Raw genomic sequence first — 18,514 nt, 5'->3', positions numbered from 1 at the left:
TGGGTTGAAATCTGGGCTGCACTCTCCTCCACACTCAACTAGAGGCAGGCAGCCATTTCAGTGCTCAGCCTCCAGCCCACACCAGGACTGGATGAGCAGGTCTGGATGAAAACCCTAAAAGCAGGGGTTTTCTCTGGTCTCAACAGTAGAAAGCGAATGACAGAAAGGAAAGCTAATGACTGAAAGTTGAGCTAACACTGCCTAACTCTTCTTTCAAAAGGAATCTGTACTGACAGTCATGAAAACTGTCCCATCCTTAGCTGACCTCAGAAATAACTGGTTTGACAGCATGAAAGCAGTGTCAATCACCTCATTTACCTGAGCAGCTTTCCGTTTTAGCCCAGTTATTTTATCGCACTGGAACAATTATGCTTATGCCATCAAATATGTGAGACTGACTTGGCTGCATGCGTTATTTAACACAAAAGCTGTTCTCAGTCCTCCTAGTTAAGTCTTCACGTAGTCAAGCTGTTCTCTCACAACACAAAATTAAAATAATAAATAAGACAACGAAAAGGGCCACTACAGCCAGGTGAGGGGACTGTAGGTGAAGGTCTCCGCCGTATTCAGGATCACCCAGCTGCTGTTCTTTGATACGAAGGGTATTGTTTACTAAACACTTTACATCTGTTGAGTAACTTTACACATTAACTCCATCTTCATCACAATCCTAGCAGGTAGGTACTATTAATAATCCCATTTTACACATCCAGGTGCCTTACTCATCCCAGGAAAGGGAAGCGTAAGTAATTGGCCATAAGTCACTTGGGTAGAAAGTGGCAGAGCCAGGATGTGAATCCAGAAGCCAGCCGTATGTTCCAGACAAAGACAGCCTCAATGTTGACCACCACCTGGAAGTGTGCCAACCAAAATGGAACCCTGCTGAAAGGGAACTCACTCTAAAGAAGCAGCAGCGGGGTGTTGTGAATGGGAAGGAAACCGATGGCCCTAGTGCACAACTCAGTGACCATGACAGTTGTGAGGTGCTTTCCTTACTGCGTGCCAGGTAGACCCAGCAGTGAGCTCCGATTTCTCCAGGAGGACCACGTCCTTCATCCCTGCTTTGGCCAGGTGATAAGCCAGACTCACACCAACACAGCCACCTCCAATGATCACTGTCTCTGCTCTGTCTTTCCATCTTGTTTCTGCAGGTAAGGGTGGGTTGTCCTTTCTGGAAGACAATTTAAAAAAAAAAAAGAAGGTAGATCTACTAGGCCAGTGGTCCGAAAACTCATTAGTCAACAGAGCCAAATATCAACAATACAACGATTGAAATTTCTTTTGAGAGCCAAATTTTTTAAACTTAAACTTCTTCTAACGCCACTTCTTCAAAATAGACTCGCCCAGGCCGTGGTATTTTGTGGAAGAGCCACACTCAAGGGGCCAAATAGCCGCATGTGGCTCGTGAGCCGCAGTTTGCCGACCACGGTACTAGGCTATGGTAGCTACAGGTTTTTTTTAGTTTTTTTTAAGGCATCTAAAATCTAACTTAGGCCCTAGCTGGTTTGGCTCAGTGCATAGAGCATCACCCTGCGGACTGAAAGGTCCCAGGTTCGACTCCGGTCAAGGGCACATGCCTGGTTTGTAGGCTTAATCCCTAATGGGGGACATGCAGGAGGTAGTCAATCAATGACTCTCTCTCATCATTTTTGTTTCTCTCTCTCTCTCCCTTCCTCTCTGAGGGAAAAAAAAAAAAATACACACACACACACACACACACACACACATATATATATTTAAAAATCTAACTTAAGCAACCTGGTTGTGGGAGGGAGGAGGAGGCATTTGAACCCCATACCATATAATCATATAATTCTGGTTCATTGTAGATAATTAATATAGCTAAAGCAGTGGTCGGAGCCACAGGCGGCTCTTTGGCCCCTTGAGTGTGGCTCTTCCACAAAATACCACGTGCCGGCACGCACGTACAGTGCGATTGAAACTTCGTGGCCCAGGCGCAGAAGTCGGTTTTCGGCTCTCAAAAGAAATTTCAATCGTTGTACTGTTGATATTTGGCTCTGTTGACTGAGTTTGCCGACCACTGAGCTAAAGAATTGAACAGGTGAATTCTTTTCTTTTTCTTTCCCCAGAGGACCTAGAGAATAATTTTTCTCATTCTGTTTCAAGGACATACTTATAATCATTTTATCCCATGAAAACCAAAATCATCATGAAGTTTAGTACCCATAATTCTTGGGTCACCTCCCTCCACTGTTTTCCAGGTTGAAGAGACCCAGGTGGAGTAAAACTTTCTTCCTCATTTAACTTCCTCTCACCGTGTATATGCTGCTCTAATTAAAATCACTGCTCAGTGGCTTAACATTTAATTTGCATGAGCTTCTCCAAGGCATATTGTAAAAAGCAATGTGTAAGGGAGCCACAGCAGAACATATATACACCTGTGTTTGCAGACACACAGATCCTCTCTGGGCAGATACAAAAGGCACTAGAATAGGTGCCTGGGGAAGGGGTTTGGAGTTGAAGAGACTTTGCACTGGGAACCCTTTGATTCTGTATCACTTTGTGCAGTTGTGCATGGAAAAGAAAACATAAATCGAGGAGAAATCCGAATGCCCATTTTTCAGAAGCCAAAGCACCCCCAAGGCCAGAGTCCGCCTTAGCCCCTCGCTCCCGCCCTGCCGTCGCCGGGTTCCCACTCACCCTTCGTGGCCGCCGGCAGAGAGCGGACGGCGCGGGGAGCCAGGCAGCCCTAAGCCCCGCAGCGGGAGGCCCCGCAGCCACTGCACTCCCGGGCGGAGCATGGCGAAGCTGAGAGCACGGACCCCGGCGCCGAGGCGGAGGCTGGCGGGCCGCCTGGGGCCGCGGGAGATCCTCCCCCGGGCGAGGGGCGGGCTCCTGGACCAGCGCGCTCGCGGCCACCCGGAGCCCGCAAAGCCGCTGCGCCATGGCGCGCGCCGGAGCCAAGAAGGTGAGTTTCGCAAAGTCCGCGACGACTCAGCCCTCAGGCTGCGGGGCTCCCAGCGCCGGGGTGCAAATCCCGCTGGAGCCCCAGCCGGCTCTGCGGCCACGGCAAGGCACCTGGACGGCTCAGGCCTCGGTTTCCCGGACCGCGAGGCGGGTGGCGGTAGGCCTTGGGTGTGAGGACAGGATAACCAACCTGGGTACCATTGGTTGAGCCCTGACTCGGAGCGGCCCTGCGCCCAGTGCTTTGAGCAAACTATCTCTTCATCTTCACAACGGTCCCCCTTACACCCTGAAGAAACTGAGGCCCGGGAGTCAGAGGACGAACGCAGAGGGGAGCGGGGATTTGCGCCTTCAGACTCAGAGGCCACACTCCCATCCTCTCCCCGCACTGGCCGCACCCACAGCCTTCGCTCTCCGGCCCCAGAGCTCCTCGCCCTCGGGTTCCGGAAGGGCCGCAGTCTGGCTGGCCCAGTTGCCGGCTGGCCTGAAACCAGTCCTGGCTCTGGCAGCGCCAGACCCTCAGTGGGGTGTGGAGGGAGGGTGCTTGGGGACCCCTCTGTCTCATCCCACCCGGCAGCCCGGGTCTCCAGGCTCTTTCTCTCAGCCCCTTTCCAGGTGTGGTCGCCAGCTCTTGGGCTTTGTTCACCCATTTCTACACCTGGTGTGTGAGGGGTGGGAAGAAGGGGTGACAAAGTAAAACTAGGAAGGCCATGAACTTGGACGCGGGACATGCCCAGGACCTCTCAAAGCAGCCCACCTGAGCCCTGAAATTCATAAAAGACGGTAGGGAACAATGGGGTGATGTTGGCATGGGAAAGAAATGTGTGCCGCCGACTGATTTACACTAAAAAGTTAGGAACAGGATGTTCTTTGCTTCTTTAAGTTTTTATTACACCCATTTTCTTCAATGCCCATATTCCCAGGTGTGGTCGCCAGCTCTTGGGCTTTGTTCACCCATTCCTACACCTGGTGTGTGAGGGGTGGGAAGAAGTGGCATTTTTCAGGCATAAGGGGTGATATTTTAGGAACAATCAGGACGCCCTACAGTAGTGGGCTCCCTAAATACATTAAGGTTTGTCCACTTAATAAGTTGTTAGCCCATTAAGGAGCTAAGTATGGAAGCAGGCAAAGTGCTTTGGCAATGTTAATTTACAAAAGGAGATATATCAATCACACTGATTGCAACCATATAGATAGATAGATAGATAGATAGATAGATAGATAGAGGCACACATCCCGTAAGGAAGGACACAATAATGGTAGTAGTTACATAAGATGAGGAATATGGGTTTAAAAACTTAAAATCATTTTGGACATGTTTTTCTGATTATAAAAGTAAAATATGGGCATTGAAGAAAATGGGTGTAATAAAAACTAAAAGAAGCAAAGGACATTGTGCTCATTTCTCTAAACTTTCTCTAATACTGTGTTCACTTTTACAGTTCATTTTTATTAAGGTTTTGAAAATATGCCATCTCTGTTCAATTTCTTCCTGGCATCTACTCTTGCAACACCAAGCTTATGATATACTAATCCATGTTAATGGGTACCTGGGAGTTAAAATTAAAATGTTAGTGGGAAGGAGTTATCCCACTACTCTTCTCAGCTAACAGGTGCATTTTAAGAGTTTATTTAATTGCCACAGAGGGCACCTCCAATTGTATCTTCAATCCAAAGGAGCAGTCCCATTTAATCCTAAAATGCAGTGGCATTTTTCAGGCATAAGGGGTGATATTTTAGGCAGACTGGGTCTCTGGCTGCCTCCTGCCACAGGGAGAAGTTGGTGGACTCCTTTGGGTATGAATAAAGGTGCCCTGAAGCCAGATCCTAAATCCTGACATCCACATACTGATATCTGCAGAAAGGGGGTGTAACTGTCTCTCAGAGCTCATCATCAGGTCTCAGGTGGGATCACTCCAAACTGAAAGGGAGGATGGAATGAAAATATAAATGTGCTGTAAGTTTACAGTGTTCTTTATTTTACATCGTCCTGTCATTTTACCACCTTTCTCATCAGCCCACTCGTAAATAAAAGTCTGTATCCAGAGCAGTTATCTAAGGCTTATGGTTTCCAAGGTCTAAATTTTGCCTCCCTCAGATACCTGCATGGCTCACCCTCTCACCTCCTTCAGGTCTCTGGTCAAGTGTCATCTTCTCAGAGAGGCCTTCCCTGAGCACCTTGTGACAACTGCAAACACCCATGGTGATCCCTATCCCTCGTGTACAGACTGCATTAATTGGCTTGGCTCTGGAAGCAATGGGAGATAGAAAAAGGGGGCTGGAGGGAATTGGCGATCATTACAATAATCCAGGCACGGTGAGAGTGAGGGGACATATATAAGACATGTTAAATAGATCCACTTGGTTTGGACATGGGCGGTGAGATACTAATAACACCTAAATTGTATACCAATATTTTTCCTTCTAAAAGTGTTTGATGTGTACTATTAAATTTGATTCTTAACATAGTTCATTGAAGTATGTTAGATTTTCACGATGGTATTTTATACAGGTGACTTATACCTCTAATTCTCTCTTCTGTACCCCTCTGTGGCATTTATCTATTACATTGTCTTGGGATGATTTGCCGACCCACTGGCCTTCCCCAGGGAAGCCAGACTTTGAGCTTCTTGAGGGCACAGACCTTGAGTTATTCCAATGCTTATCCCTCTTGCCTAGAACTGCACCTGGCATGTGGGAAGGTCTCACTGAAAGTTTAAAGCTTCAGTCCTTTTTTATGTTTCAAAGTGCAAAACAAAAAGAGCAAACTGTATTTTATGGAGGGAGTAGAGAGCTAGGTGAGAATCCTGGTAAATGTTAACATGTCTTCCCCATTCAGCTAAAATTCATCTTTAGATATGAAATATGGAAGGCTAACCAGAACTAGGGACTCTCTCTCTGTCAAACAGCACTTATGGTTAACACAGCAGGGCTCCATTCTGCTTCCCTCCATAGGAAAATGGAGATGGTGTGGATATGGTAGCCTGGCACGTCGCCTCTGGTGTACCTTTCTGGACTGCAGATATGACTGATTAGATGGGGAACTGGAAGCTTTTCTCCCCCATTTATGCATTGCTCTGTGTCCAGCTGTAGGCAGGGCTGACATGAACTGGCCTTGTATTTTCACTAAAACGGTGTATCGTCAATTAATGCAGTGTATACACGAGGGATAGGGATCGCCATGGGTGTTTGCAGTTGTCACAAGGTGCTCAGGGAAGGCCTCTCTGAGAAGATGACACTTGACCAGAGACCTGAAGGAGGTGAGAGGGTGAGCCATGCAGGTATCTGAGGGAGGCAAAATTTAGACCTTGGAAACCATAAGCCTTAGATAACTGCTCTGGATACAGACTTTTATTTACGAGTGGGTGATGAGAAAGGTGGTAAAATAGGAAAAGAATAGGTTAGGAATTTAGAAGGTCTGAAGTAGGCTTTGTTACTTACTTAGTTCTGTGATCTTGGGCAACTCACATAGCCTCTGTGAACCTCAGTGTCCTCATTTGCAAAATGCCCTGCCTCGCTCACAGAGCTCTTGGGAATACCAAATGATAGCATGTATACAAGCATGCTAGAAAATGTAGGGCATAATTATCAAATGTTGAGTGCATTATGTTCAGTGATTTACACACAAAAACAAGGTTTTCTCACCTAACAAGAGGACTAGCAATCCATGGCTGCTGCAGCTACTCAGAGATGTCATTAAGACACCAGGCTGCAGTTACCCTTCTGCTCCACCAGCCTTAGCATGCGCATTTCAGTGGCATGGTGGCAAGATGACTGCTATATTTCCAGGGCTTATGGTGACATTCCAGTCAGGAAGGAAAAAGTGTCAGGATGGAAGGGAGTGGACATCTGTGTCAGGAAAGCAATACTTTTCCAGAAATCTTCAGTGGATTTCCACCCTTGTCTCCTGGTCAGCACTTGTCAAATGGCCATCCCAGCAGCAAGGGACCCCTGGGAAGTTTTTTAAACTTGGAAGCATTGTCTCCCCCAACAAAATACATTAGCAAAGAAGAGGAGAGAAAATGCAAATTAGTTAAGCAACTAGCAATGTCTGCCACAAACATACTGACAACCAAAATAACTATTATGGAATCATCATTTTCACTACGTTTTGATTCAGATTAAATGTTATGAGAAACAATAGTAACAGCACTCTGCACTAAACAAGTACTTGGATTGTCCAAGAAACAATAGTGTATCCAATCTTTCTGAAATATTATTAAACACTGATGGCTTTAACAGAACAGGAGCTGTGAGAACAACATACTATCTTTCTGAAAATTAGAAACTGCTTTTTTTGGGGGGAAAAGAGGAGCCTTAGGTGATTTTTCTTTTTTTTCTTCAGGGTATTTTGGAACGTCTGGATGGTGGGGAGGTTGTGGTTGGAGATGGCAGTTTCCTCATAACTCTGGAGAAGAGGGGCTACGTGAAGGCTGGGCCCTGGACACCGGAAGTCGTGGTAGAACATCCAGACGCAGGTCAGTGCCAGTGTCCCTGGGAGTGCTTATCTGGGTGACATTTTGAGCACATCTGACTGAGAGAAGATAAAAAAATAATAGCATGTAATTTGTAAGGACTGTTTCACTTGTCAAAATAGCCAAGATGTGGAGACAGTGACAGTACATGGTCTGAACAAATACTAGTAGAAGAAAATTCTCATTCTCATTCATTCTCTCTTCTCTCTCTCTCTCTCTCTCTCTCTCTCTCTCTCTCTCTCTCTCTCTCTCTCTCTCTCTCCTCTCCCTTTTTCTCCTCCGACCACCATGCACACACATTTGCATCTTTATATATAGGGACTACTAAAATACATATCCACTATGTGTCTCATAAATATTTACCTTGTGGATATTTAAGAGTTTCCTTAATATAGTAAAACTGTTATTGCTTCATATTCATCCTTCTAGTTAATTTGCATATTATATTATAACAGTGTGTTTGGTAAGGATGATTAATGGTATCCACCAGCTTAACAGAGCATAGACAATAGACAGCCAGGTTCTGTTGTTGGGGGGCGGGGGGGCGGGCTGTGAAGAAATAAACACAGTTTTCCTCATTCTACTTTGAGGACTGTAAGCAGACCAGCTAGATTCTTCATGACACTGGAAACTGAATAAGCCCTCTCTAGACCAAGAGACCAAGAACAATTGGCCAACTAAGCTTTAATCTCTGCATGAGTCTTCACCAAGCTGTGAGGCCCAGCAGCAGGATAATATGAGGCTACTCTAAATAGCCCTTATTTGGTATGGTCTTTGCTATGTCTGTCCTTGAATTTTACTGACCTTAATCTGCAAAATTCTTTTTATAAGTACTAGATTTGAAATTGTGTATGATTGGAAGAGAAGTGGGTGAGCTGCCGCTGCTGAAAATGACAGCTTATGTGATTTTTAATGTTTTAATTTCAATTTAAAAAACTACTCTGTAGTTGGTCAGCTTCACATGGAATTCTTGAGAGCAGGAGCAAATGTCATGCAGACTTTCACCTTTTCTGCCAGTGAAGAAAAGTTGGAAAGCAAGGTAAATATTAGTGCCGTTGGTTGGGGACAGAGTGGGGGGTGGGTGGGCAGGGACCATGTATAATAAAAATAACCTCTCAATGGGAAGCTATGGAATTGACCTGATGTGTTACTACAAACTCCACATAAAATATCTGTTAAGTAATTAATTGTTATGTAGGTGCATATATAGTAAATAAATGAGCTTTTTCTTTCTCTTTATCTAGGGGAAGGGAGGGCATAGGACTGGGAAACAACAGGCAATTGGAAGGACATAGCCATTTTTCTGTGCTATTTTTTTATATATATAAAGAAAGAACATTTTATAGATGCTCTTTTTACCTCCTTATTTCACATTTTTCTTTTCTGACTTGTCCATCTGGAGACAGGGTGGTCCTAGGGCTCACAGCAGTGGCCTTGGAATGAAAAGAATTGAATACCCAACTTTGCCACCTATTGGCTGTGTGACTTTGTGTAAGACACTTAACTGCATAGAGTATTGGTTTTCTCTGAAAAAATGGAGATAACTTATGCTTAACTGCCTAGGGTTGTTGAGAAAAGTGAATATGGTGAAGAATGTGGAAGTATTGTGAGATATTCTGTAAAGTGTTAATACTTACAAATGTTAATGCCCAACCAACACTTATCGAATGCCTGTTACAGTGCAATCCCTATGCCAGATACAAAGAGTGTACAAAGGCATAGAGCCTTTTCTGAAGTAGCTCACAGTCAAGTGTGGGAGGCAAACAAATATGATAAAATCCAATGTGGTACTGGTAAGTACAATAATGGAATTAAACCTCACTCGTAGTAGGGGAGATTGTACCCAACTCTGCTGATCTTCTCGAATTGCAGTTAAAACCAGCAACTTCTCATCTTACTTGCTCATTTCCCCCTTTGTTATAGATTGTATTACACCTTTAAAATGCCAGGCTCACCATCTTACTTCTTGCTCTCTAACCTCAGTGGGAAGATGTAAATGCTGCTGCCTGTGACCTCGCCAGAGAAGTGGCTGACAAAGGTGATGCTTTGGTAGCAGGGGGTATCTGCCAGACAGCAATATATAAACACGACAGGGATGAAGCAAGAGTTAAAAGACTTTTTCGACTACAGCTAGAGGTTTTTGCCAGGAAAAATGTGGACTTCTTGATTGCAGAGGTAAGTCTAGTGTTATAGGGAGAGTGTTAAACTTATTGACAAGTATAACTGGACAGTCTTCAACTTTCATATGAGTATTGGATTGCCTTATGCCCTCATTTCCTCCGATGGTCAAAGGTTTATTTAAATGCACCACAGTCAACATCCTCTCACTCGGATGCTCTGTTCTCTGTGAAGCCAAAGGACCGACCCAAGAGAGGCCTAGCTTTTGCTTTTCTAGGTCAGGGTAGTTGCGGCAGCTGACTCTCAGGAGACACTATAACATGGGGTCAGAGAAAGGGGACAGTGATTCAGGGAGTATCTTCCCCTGAACGAGGGACGGACTACAGAAGGGATTAAAGCCCTGGGGGTAGGTGGATGCTCAGGCTCCTCCAGATCCCACCAATAGTCCTCAGTACCAGTAGTTCCCTTGCTCTCCTCCATCCTTGCTCCCTCTTGCCTCTCTGTTTCCACTCAAATTATAACATGCGAGCAATATTTTAAAGAAAGAAACAGTAAGAATCGGTTATTGATTGAACAGTAGGCCCAAAACATTCTCTTCCTGCCTCTTCCAAAAATTAAAAAGTCCTCATTCACCATTCACCATTACAATTGCTAGAGTCAAGTCCTCAATCCAAGCCTTCACCTCAACAAGGACAACAGCCTACCAACTGCTATTTCCCCGATCACTCTATTGAACCTATTGAAAACCTTGCTTCCTCAGCCTTCTGAAGGCTCAGGGCCACCTATAGCAGAGCACAGACACACCCTACCTTTTTGACTCTCTGTCATCCTCACACACTGCTTCTGCAGAATCTGTTTCTAAGTCGAGAAGGAAGAAGCAGGGAGATTTCTGCTAGCTTTTCTTCACCTAAGTTCAGCTTTTCGACTGTGGCACTTACGGGAGTTCCTGAGAGGCACCCCTGCAAGTGTCATATATTTATCAAACAGGGTGTCCTGTCCACCATTCACAAAGAAACGCAGTAGCTATCCCTCCCCACTCTGTGCCTCAGTGTTCTCATCTGGGGAAATAATCATATTTCTAATCCTCCTTTATGGAACACTTACGAACATCTAACTAGAAGGGAATATAAGAGCACTCTGAAGTAGTAACAAACTATTCATTATTACCCCAGTTCCATAAAAGATGAGTTCAAAATTGATTAACTTTTGCTCCTTCAAAATTATGGTTTTTTTTAAATACTCAATTACTTAAAAACCTTCGTGTTCTTTAGATGACATATGAGTGGAAATCTATATACAGAGTGTGGCAAAAGTAGGTTTATAGTTGTGAATAGGTGAAACACAGAGTTTATTATTGTATTATTATTTATTAAGTATTGCATTATTATCCATACAAGCAACTGTAAAACTATTTTTGCCCCACCCTGATTGTTAAAGGAAATTAAAATATTTACTCAGAAAGGTATTCTTTAGTCAGTCTCAGAGAGACACATTCCTTAGCAAGTTTTATTACATATTATATACTCGGTTATTTTTATAACAACGGTTTTGCAACATTTACATTCTATCACTCAAAACCTGCTTTATTTTTTGGATTAATAGAAAGCAATGAAATTTTTCTTAGTATTTTGAGCATGCTGAGGAAGCTGTGTGGGCTGTGGAAGTCTTAAAGGAATCCGGTAAACCTGTGGCAGCTACCATGTGCATAGGCCCAGAGGGAGACAAGAATGACATGACACCTGGAGAATGTGCTGTGAAGCTGGTGAAAGCCGGTAATTTGGACTCATAGTGTGATAAGCTGCTCAGTTGTTGTTTATGAAATTTAGCAAAGTTTGCTTAACATTGTCAGGGCAGTTCAGAACTAAAAAAATGAACTGGAATTGTTTTCCTCATCTGTAAAAGTTGGGAGGTAGATAGTGATAGTAACTGCACCTTCTAACTGTCAGAAAATCAAAAAGTAAAAGTAAAATGTGCCTGGCCAGTGTGGCTCAGTGGTTGAGCATCAACCTATGCATCAGGAGGTCACTGTTAGATTCCCATCAGGGCACATGCCCAGGTTGGGTCTCAATCCCCAGGTTGGGACATGCAGGAGGCAACCGATCAATGTTTCTCTCTCATTATTGATGTTTCTATCTCTCTCCCTCTTCCTTCCTCTCTAAAATCAGTAAAAAAATATATTTTTTAAAAATATATAAATGTTTTTTATGTCTTTGCATAGGGGCTTCAATCGTTGGCGTGAACTGCCGATTTGGGCCCAGGATCAGCTTGAAGACAATGAAGCTCATGAAGGAAGGCCTCCAAGCTGCAGGGTTGAAAGCACATCTGATGGTGCAGTCTCTGGGGTTCCACACACCTGACTGTGGCAAAGGAGGGTTTGTGGATCTCCCAGAATATCCCTTTGGTAAGCTCAAGGCGCATATTAGAGGTCCCTGAGATTTCTCGTTGTGACAAAATGGAAACAGCTATAATGAACAACTATGGTTCAGTCTTACAATTCAAGACTGCCTAAGCCAAAAACATTCAGTGTTAACCAAAAATGAGCTATATGAAGAACGTATAATCTAAAATTTACAGTTTTTTAATTAAAAAAACACACACACCACTCATCAGATCATCTATCATCTGAAAATGGAGATAGAAAATGCCATAACTATTGTATTATAGGACTGGAGCCCAGAACTGCAACCAGATGGGACATTCAAAAATACGCCAGAGAGGCCTACAACCTGGGGGTCAGGTACATCGGCGGGTGCTGTGGATTCGAGCCCTACCACATCAGGGCTATTGCAGAGGAGCTGGCCCCAGAAAGGGGCTTTTGGCCTCCGGCTTCTGATAAGCATGGTAGTTGGGGAAGTGGCCTCAATATGCACACCAAACCCTGGATTAGAGCCAGGTAGGAATTTTTACATTAATAACACTATTTTCCTCAAATCTTATTTTATTTATTATTGCAAATACTATGCATGCCTATGATAATGAAAATTCAGGAAGTGAATTGTATTAAAATAAAAAGTAAAAGTTGCTTCCCTCCTGACACCAGTCCCAGTCCCAGAGATACTCTGTTTGCCATTTGTGTTTTGAAGTCTTGTACCTCCACTTCTTGTTTTATCAACTTTAAGTGGTAATTACCCTTTATGAAAGCTGAGGAATTTAAATCACATGATCTTCCCCTTTTCTGTGTTCTCCTTTTCCTAATTTGACTTATTACATTTTTATTTTTTCTGTTGGTTGTCTTTATAAGTTTGAATTTCATGTTTAACCACTCATTTCTTAATCCATCAATATGAGGCAGTATCTGTTGATTCCACTCCTGCTACCCTCTACTTTTTCTCCCTCACCTACTTCTTGGCTTCTTTAAGTTATGCCATTACTTTTATATTATCAAGATTCATAACCATTGTATTCTGCTCTGTAATTATAGTTAAGTCCTCCAAGATTTGTCTGTAAGTTTATTCTAAAAATGTAAAGCTAGTAAATAACATTTACAATATTACTGTAATTGTCATATTAAACAAGAAGGACTCATAAAATACAAATCAGAACACAGCTTTATTTTTGTCTTCCTCTGTCTCTTTAAACCTGTTCAGTGGGTGACTTCTTTCCTCTGCCTCTCTTTGAAAAGACTGACATGCCCCAGGACTTCTTTGGGTAGTTCGTCTGAGGCAATAGAAAGCCCCACAGATCTCTTAATTTAACCAACATAATTCAATAATTAAACGTTCAGTTCCATGTGAAATCAAAAGTTGGAACGTGTTTCAAACTTTAAAAAAAGTCCCCCTTTTTCCAGAAGACAGTTCTTTTCTTTCTCAGTCTTTTGCTTCCAACCCTCCCTTCCCAACTTACTAACCATGGTTTCTGACCTCAGATTCAAAGTGAGAGGAGAAACAATAGAAAGAGGGGTAAACTGGCATTACGTGACTGGCCTCAACAGGAAGACCACACTCTCTGGGCCTGGCAGACCTTCCTGGGCACAGTCCTGCTTCTTCAGAGGCTTCTGCTGAGAACCTTTGCCTGTCATTCTCATGCCAGAGGCACTGCATTTCTCTCTGCTGCTTTCTCTTCAGGTCCTGGCTTTTTCAGCAGGTCACTCCAGATGTGCCCTATTGGGGGGCAGGGGGGGGGCCAGGCAGTGGGGGGGGGGGGCGCGGTGAGTCCCATTGTCCTTCCTGGTGATTCTCATGGGCCTGATTTTAAATGCTTCCAGGCTGGCTCACTCTGTCTCTTATTAGACTCAAAACTGGTTAGAGGCCCTTTCACCTTTTCTTTATGCAGACAAACTCTGAGAGGGTGGTCTGATCCCAATTTAACTGCACCCTCTTTGCTCAGAAGCAAAGTAGCTGGCCCATTGGTCTCTGTGATCCAGATTGGCCAGTGTAGTCAGGTGAGTCATCTGTCTGGCTCTTAGCCACCTGCTTTGAAACTTCGGCAGAGCATCTGTCTTGTTTTAACATCTGATATCTCATCTTGATGCCTCCAATAAAATTTCTAACTTATTATCCTGGTCCCATGATTTTCTAAACATTCACTGCAGAACCAAGTGGTAAGCATGAAACTATGAAGAAAGAGTTATAATCCTATTTTACAAAACTTGAACCACTTGTAGGAGAGTTCTAAGCATCAAGGTCAAATTGAGTTTCTTCTCTTACATTTCATCCATAGTCCAAATCCATATCATATTTTCATTTACTTCATATTTGAACTGTGACTTTCTTTGTACAACATTTGGTTTTCTATAAATTTCTAATTAACTTCTTTTTCATTGTTGAAAGAAGAATAACAGGTTTTTGCCTTCTCTAATATCTTCTTATTTCTAAATTATACTATTTGTTACAATCAATCTACTTCATCATTGATGACATGGGGGGGGGGAAGAGAGGGAGGAAATTACTGTTCTATTTGCATCTCTGATTCTCTCTGTCTCTCTCTTCAATAGAATGTCATTCCTTTTCCATCTTCCAAAAACTAGTCACAATATCTGCTGTCTCCTCTTTTCTATTCAGTGCTAGTATATATTTAATCCATTTTATACTTCTTTATCCATTTCACTGGGATTTAGAATACTCTTCATTTTTGAACTGGAATGACTTTCCTAAAGTAAATTTATTTAGATTGTAAAAGTAGACAAGAAATCATTTATCCAAACATTTTTTTGGGGAGATATGGATATTTATTAGAGAAGATGGTTTTTATAGATATCATACTTAGGAAAAAAGTACTCAATCTGTATATACAAAAGCCTAAGCGACCGAACGACTGGTCACTATGATGCACACTGACCACCAAGGGATGGACGCTCAATGCACACGATTGGGCTCCTTCCTGTCTGGATCAGGCCTATGGGAATCGGGCCAAAACCGGCTCTCCAACATTCCCCGAGGGGTCCTGGATTGTGAGAAGGTGCAGGCCAGGCCGAGGGACCCCACTGGTACACGAATGCATGCACCGGGCCTCTAGTATAAGTATAATTAAAAAAGGAGGAAAGCATACTTTGGTGATAATTAAAATCCTTCAAATAAGTGAGAAACAACTTATTTTAATTATCATTGTCCAGGCGACCTTTAAATACATTAGCCACTAAAGAGAAAACATTATTCTCTAGAGTAAAGCCACACACTCCTTGAACATTGAACTCCCAAACATGCTGTTTACAGACATTTGTGATTACACATAAACCTGTATGCACCCAGATTTCTGACATTATTATCATCCCAACATATTTATTTATTCATTGTTTCATAAGTAAAGGGGGAAAATAACTGTAAAAAATATATTTAACACAAAGGTCTGTGACAAGGAACCTTTGTACTCTTCTTTCTAAAAGCAGGGAATAAATACTAACAAAGTTATTTGAATTCTGTTTTTAGTTACTTTTTGAAGAATTATATTTTGCCTCATTACATTAAAAACCATCTTCATAGCCCTAGCTGATTTGGCTGAGTAGATAGAGAGTCAGCCTGCAAACTGAAGGGTCCCAGGTTTGATTCCAACCAAGGTCACATGCCTGGGTTGTGGGCTCAATCCCCAGTAGGGGTATACAGGAGGCAGCCAATCAATGATTCTCTCTCATCATTGATGTTTCTATCTCTCTCTTCCTCTCCCTTCCTCTCTGAAATCAATAAACATATATTTTTTTAAAAAACCCATCTTCATAGACTTGTCATTGCATTAAAATATTGAGTAGAACCCTGATAGAAATTTCAGAATGAATATCCTATAGCCTAATATGCTAAGTGTCCGGCCGTCTGGTTGTCCGTTCAACCAATTAAAGCATAATATACTAATGATATGCTAAGGCCGCTCAACTGCTCGCTATGATGTGCACTGACCACCAGGGGGCAGATGCTCTGACTGGTAGGTTAGCTTGCTGCTGGGGTCCGGCTGATCAGGACTGAGCGAAATGGGCCGGACACACCCTGGAGCCTACCCGCGGTCCCTCCCTGGCTGGCCAACCTCCCGCATCCCTCCCTGGCCCCGATCATGCACCGGTGGGATTCCTTGGCCTGGTCTGTGCCCTCTTGCAATCCGGGACCCCTCGGGGGATGTCAGAGAGCCGGTTTCAGCCCTATCCCGCAGGCCAGGCCAAGGGACCCCACTGGTGCTCAAATTCATGCACCAGGCCTCTAGTAAATCTATAAAACTCAAACAAATTGTCTTTTTCTGAGAGATGGTATAAAGCCTTATGATTGTTACTGAGCATAGAAATTTGAGAAAGACCCCTGGCATGAATGGATATGAACATAGTTGTTCTGTCTTTATGTTGAAACTGAATTTCTAGTTTATCCTGATTATTCACCTAACTTATATGTATTGGATATATATATGATACAAATCTCTAAATTAATTAACTATATATTTTTTAAAACACAGGGCTAGAAGGGAGTATTGGGAAAATCTGCTGCCAGCTTCTGGCAGACCTTTCTGTCCTTCGTTGTCAAAGCCAGACATCTAAGGAGTAGTGAAAACCCTGGAATAACAGAACAGAAAGAAATCCCCCTCAAACCTCATCTGGACCCCTCCTCATCTTTACCATCAGCCCACTGTGATGTTTCCAGCCGCTGAACAGCTCATGTGAGGCAGCCCCTTCTGTGAAATCCTACATGCAAGTATCCCACTCCTGATGGATGCTGCAGAGGACACAATGGTGATGAGAAGGGCTCCTTGTTCTCAGTATTTACTGTCCAGGAATTCTACAGTACATTGTTTTGAAGGTTATCAAGAATTAAAAAACAAACAAACAAACAAAAAACCTTAGAAGCTTAAGAGCAGCTAATTGAATAGCAACTGATATCACAATCTTGAAAACCAGACAGACCTGAATTTAAGTCCCAGGTCTGCCCCTGTTTGCTGTAATGATAGTGCCCAGCACATATGGTTGTCATGTTTATTAAAGTGATAAAAGGTGCCAACAACAGAATGTAGTAATAGACATTTGTTACAATAGACCGCTCTACTGCATGAGTTTATTCCAATCATGTATAATAGTTCTGACCTAGGAGTTTCAACTTGTAAGGTATAAATAAAAAATAATTTTATTTTTTCCAAAAAAAAAAAAAGAATAGCAAAACTTGTCTTTGGGATGAATTAGAGATTAAAAAACAACCAGAAGTCACTAAGCACGAACCTAGTGATTAATTCAGGTGACTAAGCTAGGTGCTTGAGGAAGATGAAGTGGCGTTCCTAACTAACACACCGAGCCTGCTTTTCTTAAACGATTTGTATAATGATTCCAAAGGCAGGCCTGAAGGAAAAGAAGCAAAACCCATTCTGAGCAATGGAAGGATTGTTGAACTAACTGTATAACCTTCCAAAGTGATTACTTTTGAAGATGATTTTACTTACAGGAGATAGGGTCTAGAGGTTTTTTTAATGTCTTTATAATAATAAATAGCTAGATTACAAAATATTTAGGGACAAGAACCATGTGATATACTTCTTATATTTTTCCTTATAGTATTTAGCATTGTGCTAGGCATAATAATAGATGCTCAAATAAATACTTACATTTAAAATAAGTAAAAAGAAACAGTTTCAGAAGACTTTTAAAAAGTCAGAGTTCAAATCTATCTTGGTCTAATATTTTCTTGACTTATCTTTGCGTTATTTTCTATGTACTGATTTCTCTCTGTTTTTCAAAATAATGTATCAACTTGTGAAATTAATAAAAGTAAAAATAATATACCTCTTATAGTGTTTAAAATTTTATAGCTCTTTCTTTGAAAATAATAACAAATATTTATTACTTATAATCTAGACTCTTGCTTTTCTTTCTTAGTGTGAGATTGAATGCTCACACTTGTCTAGTAGATAAAGTAACAGCTTGTCTAGTAGATAAATATCATGTAAAAGGGCAAGAGCAAGAGCTAAGAGGCTACATGGGGAGAAGGAGCCATCCTTCACTCTGATCCCTTTCCTGTGTCTGCACTAGTAGGAATGAAAACTTTCATCCAGTTTCATACCATATAGTTTAGAAGTGGTGTAGTAAATAAACAGGAATTATATATGGTGGTTAATAAGGAAATGTTTTAAATCTAGGTCTCTTGGCTCACAAAAAATGAAAATCATTTGAAGTCCATATTAGTTAAAGAGCAACTCATTTAGATTTTTAGAAAGAGTCAAGCCATTCAGCTTTTCCGATTGACAATTGTGATACAAAAAAAAATTAAAATATATTCTTTTTAAAAAATATATTTTATTGATTTTTACAGAGAAGAAGGGAGAAGGATAGAGAGTTAGAAACATCGATGAGAGAGAAACATCGATCAGCTGCCTACTGCACACCCCCTACTGGGGATGTACCCGCAACCGAGGTACATACCCTTGACCGGAATCGAACCTGGGACCCTTCAGCCCACAGGCCGAAGCTCTATCCACTGAGCCAAACCGGTTAGGGCTAAAATATATTCTTTAGAGTTTGTTAGTCATAGAAGTGACATGAATTGAAAGATGCAAATAAGGAAATTAATAAGGAAAAGGAATTTGAAGAAGGTATGCAGACC

General features: G+C 42.3%; 2 protein-coding genes and 1 long non-coding RNA gene across 3 annotated transcripts in view; 1 reads left to right on the top strand and 2 right to left on the bottom strand.

Moving 5' to 3' along the window:
- DMGDH (dimethylglycine dehydrogenase) overlaps positions 1-2,907 on the bottom strand; it is a 59,359-nt gene extending 56,452 nt beyond the window's left edge. Inside the window, exons 1-2 of the mRNA XM_054714342.1 lie at positions 2,662-2,907; positions 997-1,167 (exon numbers count right to left, since the gene is read on the bottom strand). Of these exons, the coding sequence (XP_054570317.1) occupies positions 997-1,167; positions 2,662-2,907 (417 nt within the window). The remainder of the gene's footprint in view (positions 1-996; positions 1,168-2,661) is intronic.
- On the top strand, positions 2,906-16,585 carry BHMT2 (betaine--homocysteine S-methyltransferase 2). The gene is made up of 8 exons (XM_054715127.1): positions 2,906-2,929; positions 7,271-7,403; positions 8,348-8,439; positions 9,384-9,575; positions 11,143-11,290; positions 11,737-11,919; positions 12,183-12,411; positions 16,386-16,585. Exons 1-8 carry the CDS (start codon positions 2,906-2,908, stop codon positions 16,465-16,467), a joined length of 1,083 nt encoding a protein of 360 aa, XP_054571102.1. The 3' UTR covers positions 16,468-16,585.
- LOC129148861 (uncharacterized) overlaps positions 7,410-18,514 on the bottom strand; it is a 133,782-nt gene continuing 122,677 nt past the window's right edge. The window contains exon 3 of the long non-coding RNA XR_008555856.1: positions 7,410-7,459. This is a non-coding gene — a long non-coding RNA (uncharacterized LOC129148861). The remainder of the gene's footprint in view (positions 7,460-18,514) is intronic.

The sequence above is a fragment of the Eptesicus fuscus genome, chromosome 4, assembly GCF_027574615.1.
Source record: "Eptesicus fuscus isolate TK198812 chromosome 4, DD_ASM_mEF_20220401, whole genome shotgun sequence".
Lineage (NCBI taxonomy): Eukaryota > Metazoa > Chordata > Mammalia > Chiroptera > Vespertilionidae > Eptesicus > Eptesicus fuscus.
The sequence above is the reverse complement of the archived record's forward strand: the minus strand, read 5'-3'. Positions and strand labels throughout refer to the sequence as shown.